Source organism: Erythrolamprus reginae, chromosome 10 (assembly GCF_031021105.1).
Source record: "Erythrolamprus reginae isolate rEryReg1 chromosome 10, rEryReg1.hap1, whole genome shotgun sequence".
Classification (NCBI taxonomy): domain Eukaryota; kingdom Metazoa; phylum Chordata; class Lepidosauria; order Squamata; family Dipsadidae; genus Erythrolamprus; species Erythrolamprus reginae.
This window is the reverse complement of record NC_091959.1, coordinates 45750997-45758701: the sequence shown is the minus strand read 5'-3', so window position 1 is coordinate 45758701 and position 7705 is coordinate 45750997. Positions and strand designations below refer to the sequence as shown.

General features: G+C 46.5%; 1 protein-coding gene across 1 annotated transcript in view; it reads right to left on the bottom strand.

Annotated features, from left to right (window-relative positions):
• Positions 1-1217: 1217 nt before the first annotated feature.
• Positions 1218-7705, bottom strand: part of CIT (citron rho-interacting serine/threonine kinase) — a 157267-nt gene continuing 150779 nt past the window's right edge. Inside the window, 4 exon segments of the mRNA XM_070763102.1 lie at positions 1218-3270; positions 4492-4795; positions 5611-5790; positions 7028-7106. Of these exon segments, the coding sequence (XP_070619203.1) occupies positions 3247-3270; positions 4492-4795; positions 5611-5790; positions 7028-7106 (587 nt within the window). The 3' untranslated portion in view covers positions 1218-3246.

Sequence of the window (7705 nt, the reverse complement as noted above, 5' to 3'; positions counted from 1 at the left end):
TCACAGGTTTGGGGTGACAGGAGTTGGAGGAAAAACAAGCACCAGATAGTGAGACAAGGGGGAACATCAGGGAACGGTGGTCTCAGTGCCAGAGCCCTCTTTGGCTGGCTGGGTGGGAGAGAAGATAAAATTGGGAGATTTCAAATCAACGGGCAGCGTCCTTGTGGGATCGGCCGAGAGGTTGGCAGGATAGCCGATGGCGTTACCGATCCTGCCGTTAATGGAGAAGGTTAGGACACAACCTCTCCACTGAAGCAACGTAGGCTGGTGGCTGAACCGTCACTGGAGCGAGTTTTTGGAGTACTGATAGTTGCATTTAAAAAATAAAGTTTGCCACTGTTCTTCCCAATTCATCCGTGAAAATTACAAGAGGGAATGAACGGGTGGACGCTCGTCGGAGGTTGATTCAGCTTGGAAACGGAGGAATTTCCCTGACAATGAACCAGTGGAACGGCTCGCCACCGAAAAATATGGGTGCTCGATCATTGGTTGGTTTGCAAGAAATGGTTTGTCCAACTTAAAAAATGAGGACGCCTGGACCAGAGTATATTTGCTCATGGACCTATTTGTCCAGGTTTGGTATTAAGATTCCGGCTTTGGGCAGGGGGCGTTGGACTAGAAGACCTCTCGGATCCCTTCCAACCAACCCTTACGATTTTGCGACTCTATGAAGTTATTAACAATTCAACCCTTTTTTTGTTAAAGGCAGTGGTGACGTAGGAAGACTCGAGGATAAGTTTGGAAAAACAACAACCCACGATTCCAGCCGCAAAGAAGAGCCCCATTCGCACCCGTGCCAGGCAAAGTTAAGAGTGAAATGTCTTTTTTTTATTTGGTTATTCTCTCGACAGGGAGCTCCGTAGCGGTGCGAGCTATTCCTGGCCTGCGATCGTAAAAAAAGGCGATTTTAAAAAGGCTACTCCGATCGGGTGGTCACACCTAAAGGCCTTCGTTTTATCTTCCTACCTAGCTGCGGCTTGTCAAGAGGGCTGGAGGAGTTGGCATACAAATCCGATTAGTTAATAAATAAAAATAAATAATTCACTGGCGGGAACCTGCCAGATTATAAAGGGTAGGAGGACGGTGTTTGGGGGAGCCGGAGACCCCTTTTAAAATTTCCAAAAGGTCTAGTCAGGTTGGGGGGGACCAAAATGATAACCAAAAAAACCCCAAATAAAAACTGCACGCTTTTACAATAAAAAAGTAGAAACTGATTCGATTCCTCTTTTTTTTCTCTTTCTTTTTTACGAATATAAAGTTTCTTGTAAATATGTACAAGTGTTCGGAAGCTATTTCTATAGCGGGAAGCATTTTTTTCACAAACAGAGACACGCGATATATACTTTTTTTTTTTGAGGACTCGAGAAGCCGAGTTTTCAGGTAATGTGGGATTATTCATTATTAAGGAGTAGTAGTAGTAGTAGTAGTAAATCAGTAGGAGTGGATTGTTGTTGTTTTTCTTGTCCCCAGGAGATGCAAAGACCTTTAAAAGAGCTCTCTCGGGGACTTCCAAGAGACGGGAAAATCCTTGCGATGTTTCCTGACAAACCGCTGGAGAATATAAGCGTCCTGACCCTGTTTCTCCACAACAGCCTCCCCCTCCCAACCCGAAGGGCACGGATGAAGCGGGAGAAGATGGCGGGGCCTCTCCGTAGGGCAGCACTGGGAAGGAGGAGGCTGGTGCCCGAAAGAACCTGCGGAGGCACGCGGGTTTTTAAAAAAACAGCAAAAGCAAACCGCGCGGTTCATCACGGTGTCGGGGAACCAAGGATGAGAAGCCAGACGGGGGACTGTGGTGGCGGAAGGAAGAGCCACACACTGGTTGGTTGGTCGCCCGCATATCCTTTCCCCAAAAGCGAGGAGGGGGCTTTGCTCTGGATGGCGCAGAAGCACCCCGCCCCTTTGCGGTGACTTTTCCTCGCTACTTTTTTTTGGCCGCGGGTTCGTCTTGCTCTTTTCGTTCCCCCACTGGGGGGATAAAGGCAGTGTCTCCTCTGATAGGCAGGCCTTGTGTTTGTTCGGTGGGTAGCCCAGATCCTGGTGATGGCTTCGGGGGGGCTGGGGGAGATCCGCCCCGCCTCGGTGGGCTCAGTTGCAACGGTGGTCTCAAGAAACCGTCCCATTTTCCTCCTTCGGTGCCCGTTTCTGTCGCCGTCCCCCCTCTCTCCCTTCCTCCCCCCTCCAGGTCCACAAAGGATGGTTCTCAGTTGCAGCATCGTCTCGAAGAAAAAAAGGCCTCAGGGATCGGAACGCGGGAAAAACTACGAGCTATACAATATCAAGCAAAGCAACTGAAAAAAAAAGGAGGCTGCGGTTAAGATGGCGGCGGCGCAGGAAGCATGCGGGGAAATCGCCATGCGGGAAACCTGGGGGAGGGGGAAGGCCTGGCTCTGTGCGTTAGTGTGTGTGTGCGTGTATCTTTGTGTGTGTGTTTGTGTGAATGGGGCAGTTGGGACCCCCCTCCCCGGGATCCTTTTGATGCGGCGGGCAAGAGACCAGTGGGCAGATTTCACCGACGGGCGGGGACAAACGTTAAAAAAAGAACATTTCTTCCCTGCAGAATGGGCGGAGCTGCGCCGACAGCTCAGTTTTCTTTTTGTGTCGTGTTCAATTTGGATTTCGGAACAGGTCAAAATCCCAAAGGAAAATATCTATCGCTATCTATGTATATATATATCTATATATATTCTGGGAAGCAACGGATTGGCTCTGTCGCCCGAGAGATTTTGCTCGAGCTCTCTGCAGTGGAAGAGAGGGAACATTGGGGAGCAGACACCGGACCGTTGCTGGTTACACAAGGCTTCCCCCCCGCCCCCCCAAAAATAAACCGGACAGCCACATCGTTGTGTTATTTCTCAGTCTTGGGCAAGAAGCCCCGATCCCCGTCGGACGATCGACGGGTAAAAACAAAATAGAAAAACCGAGGAACTGCTTTGAAAGGAGCAGTGATAATATAAAGTGACCCTCCCCGAAACCCCTCCCCAAAGGACCGAGATAGATCGGGGTGGGGGAGGAAAAGGAGACACCCCACCCCAGGGCAGGAGAGGAAAGTCCCACTGAGGCGCGAGTTGACTCTCGCGACGAAATCCAATCCTCCTGGATCGAAGCGCTGTTGTCGGGATGAATTTGCGCCCGTCGGGGTGACTTGTGAGGTGGTGGTGGGGGGGTGGAGGGAATGGATGGTGCACCTAATTCTGGATAGTTTTTGTGTTCTTCCTTGGAGTTTCGGGTTGAGGGATGTGACGTTTATACTGAAGATTGGTCCCAGACCTGTTGAGGAGAAGGCGGGGGAGAGAAAGACACATTAAATTCGGGAAGGGGGGTGACCCTGTTTGCAAACGTCCAGAATTAACGATGGAGCCCCACAGGTTGGTCTCTCTCCTCCCACACCCATAATGCAATGCCCCCCCCCGGCGCATGCACACAAATCCAAAAACCACCAGCCTGAAGATGACGAGTGAAAGCTCGTTGAAACGTGATTGGCCCAAAGTCCCCCAGCTGACTTCCATGTCTAAGGCGGAACTAGAACTCACAGTCTCCTAGTGATTGGCCCAAAATTATGCAGCTGATTTCCATGTCTAAGGTGAAACTAGAACTCACAGTCTCCTAGTGATTGGTCCAAAGTGATGCAGCTGATTTCCATGTCTAAGGGGGAACTAGAACTCAGTCTCCTGGTGATTGGCCCAAAGTGAAGCAGCTGACTTCCATATCTAAGGGGGAACTAGAACTCACCGTCTCCTAGGGATTGGCCCAAAATGATGCAGCTGACTTCTATGTCTAAGGGGGAACTAGAACTCACCGTCTCCTAGTGATTGGTCCAAAGTGAAGCAGCTGACTTCCATATCTAAGGTGGAACTAGAACTCACAGTCTCCTAGTGACTGGTCCAAAGTGAAGCAGCTGACTTCTATGACTAAGTCGGAACTAGAACTCACAGTCTCCCAGTGATTGGCCCAAAGTGAAGCAGCTGACTTCCATGTCTAAGGTGGAATTAGAACTCACAGTCTCCTAGTGATTGGTCCAAAGTGAAGCAGCTGACTTCCATATCTAAGGTGGAACTAGAACTCACAGTCTCCCAGTGCCAGTGATTGGCCCAAAGTGAAGCAGCTGACTTCCATATCTAAGGGGGAACTAGAACTCACAGATTCCCAGTGATTGGCCCAAAGTGAAGCAGCTGGCTTTCATGTCTAAGGGGGAACTAGAACTCACAGTCTCCTAGTGATTGGCTCAAAGTCATCTAGCAGGCTCTCATGCCTAAGCCAACTCTAGAACTTGTCGTCTCCTGGTGATTGGCCGAAAGCCACCAAGCTGACTTCCACGTCTAAGATGGAACTAGAACTCACCGTCACCTGGTTTCTACACTGCTGCCTTAGCCACTATACCAAACTGGCTCTCATTTTCTTCAATAGGAGAATGCTGTTTTTCTTTCACAAGTTGGGGGGGGGAAGAGGTTTGTGGTGGTGATCGTAATGGTGCCCCCCATCGTGGCCTACCTTGTTGACCTGGGCGAGGGGAGTCCGGGCTCCCCCTACTTGTATCCGTCCCCTGCTGCTCTCTTCAAATAGTCTCCCCGGAGACCTTTCTCGACGGGTGCTAAGCACCCTTCCGGGAGATTTCTCCCTCTCCAGGGGACGTCCGGGAGATTTGTCCCTCCGTAGCTCCGTCCTCCCTTCTCGGTAGCGGTGCGGTGTGCTTGGCTCGCGAGGGTGGCTGGGGCCTTCGGGGGGTCCCGGGCTCGACGCTACCCGCTTGGTTATGTGCTCGTTGTACGTGGGCGGGCCTCTCTTGTTTGGGCTGCTGCCGGTCAAACAAACAAACAAAACAAGGGGACGGAAAACATCCGGTTAAGACGGCGACTTGTGGCACAACCAGTATTGTTTGTGCCTGCTGGAGAATTGAAAAAGGCAAACCTTACCAAAAGATGGTGCCCCCCTTCCCGTCCCAACCTCTGGGACCACCTGGCCAATAGAATAGACAGTGGAATTCCACCCCGAATCAAGTTCTAGCACCCGTTTTGGCTTTTGAGACGAATAATTTTTTTTGCCCGCTTCTGGGCAACTTTTTTTCTGAAGTTTTTTTCCCTGGGCACCAAAAAAGCTCCATTTTTTTAACCCTGCTGTGCTGTTCAAAAACACTATACACTTGGTCTGTTCCTGGGTCACCCTGACCCGGACAGAAAACTCTTCATTTGAAGTGCTTATGTTTGGTCAATTTGGAAACCTTTTTCACTTGGAAAGTAGTCTGAACATTTCTGCACACAATGATATGAAAATTGAACTACAAAAACCTATGCATATTGCTTTATTTTGATTATAAAAGGCAGACCCCCCCCCCTTGTTTTTGTGAATTTTGTTTTCAATTTATAGATAGTTTTGTTTACAAAATGCATTCTATTTTACTAAAGCTATTTTACTTTATTTTATACTTTATTTATTGACACATTGAAAAGGAAATTGGTTGGGGGGGGTGTAGGGCTTCCTGCTTGAACGGGTGGGGGTTGGACTTGATGACCTGCAAGGTCCCTTTAAACTCTAAATAAATAAATAAAACAAAAATAAAATAGAAAGCATCCCGGATTCTACCCTCGAAGCTGGAACGTCGCTTCCTCCTACCTTCGGGTGGTCGAGGAGCCCCGGTGATGCTCGTTGTTGGATTCTTTCACCAAATTCCCTTTGCAGCAAATGACTCTCAGTTTGTCCTGGTAGGAAGAGGCCAGGTAAATGGCTCCGGAGGAGATTGCCGGGCCCAGGTAACGAGGGCTCGGGATGTCCAGGTGGGCTCGGGCCGGGATGCTGAGAGAAAAAAGACACTCTTTAGATGGGGTGGAAGTATTTTCTCAAAGGCTTAGGAGGGGGTCATCGGGCGCTTGGGATCCCCCAAAGATCATGGCTGAGTCCCATTGGGATTGGGCGACATAGAAGTCAAATTAGAATAGAATAGAATTCTTTATTGGCCAAGTGTGATTGGACACACAAGGAATTTGTCTTGGTGCATATGCTCTCAGTGTACCTAAAATACTAGAATAGAATAGAGTAGAGTAGAGTAGAATTCTTTATTGGCCAAGTGTGATTGGACACACAAGGAATTTGTCTTGGTGCATATGCTCTCAGTGTACCTAAAATACTAGAATAGAATAGAATAGTAGAGTAGAATAGAATAGAATAGAATTCTTTATTGGCCAAGTGTGATTGGACACACAAGGAATTTGTCTTGGTGCATATGCTCTCAGTGTACCTAAAATACTAGAATAGAATAGAGTAGAGTAGAATTCTTTATTGGCCAAGTGTGATTGGACACACAAGGAATTTGTCTTGGTGCATATGCTCTCAGTGTACCTAAAATACTAGAATAGAATAGAATAGTAGAGTAGAATAGAATAGAATAGAATTCTTTATTGGCCAAGTGTGATTGGACACACAAGGAATTTGTCTTGGTGCAGATGCTCTCAGTGTACCTAAAATACTAGAATAGAATAGAATAGTAGAGTAGAATAGAATAGAATTCTTTATTGGTCAAGTGTGATTGGACACACAAGGAATTTGTCTTGGTGCAGATGCTCTCAGTGTACCTAAAATACTAGAATAGAATAGAATAGAATAGAATAAAAGAGTATAGTATAGTATAGTATAGTATAGTATAGTATAGTAGAGTAGAGTAGAGTAGAGTAGAGTAGAATAGAATTCTTTATTGGCCAAGTGTGATTGGACACAGAAGGAATTTGTCTTGGTGCATATACTCTCAGTGTACAGGGTTAACCCTGTACATAAAAGAAAATATAGATTTGTCAAGAATCTTGTGGTACAACACTTAATGATTGTCATAGGGGGTCAAATAAGCAATGAGGAAACAATCAATATTAATAAATATCTTAGGATACAAGCAACAAGTTACAGTCCTACAGTCCTAAGTGGGAGGAAAAGGATGATAGGAATGATAAGAAAAAACTACTAGAAATGGAAGTGGAGACTTAGTAAAACGTCTGACAGTGTTGAGGGAATTGTTTGAGGGATTAAATTAAATGAAATTTACCCGAGAGAGGCGCGTGCTTGAATTTCTATCACCTCCAGGGAGTTGAAGTGGGTTACAAACAGGTACGGTTCCCGATAGGCTGTAGCCGTGCCCAGAGAGAGAGAGAGAGAGAGAGAGAGAGAGAAAGTCAATGGGGACAAATCCAAGTTAAATCTTAAAAATGTCTGAAGCTGAGAAAAACTGACTTACATCCTACTGCCCTGATTGATTGATTGATTTGTTAGATTTATAGGCCGCCCATTTCCTCGCGGACTCAGGGCAGTTTACAGGAATAAAAATGGACAAAACAGACAAGTAAAAGTAGACTGCTATTAAAACATTAGAAAGGAGATAAAACCCAATATAAAAACGATCACTCATCTCCCATTTGTACTAATGGTTGGAGCGGAATTATCACTCAGGCCTGCTGGCATAATAATAATAATAATAATAATAATAATAATAATAATAATAATAATAATAATAATAATAATAATAATAATAATGTCAGTACAACACAGCAAATGAGATCACTATGCTGGATTTCGTATTTCATCACCAGTCGGGCGCTTCCCAAGCACCTAGGACTGTGTGATGTAGTGGTGAATTATGTTTGCCGATGCCAGTAAAGCGGCCTTTTGCAATTGACAGATGGAGATTTTGTCAATTCCGATGGTTTTCAAATGTCCGCTGAGATCC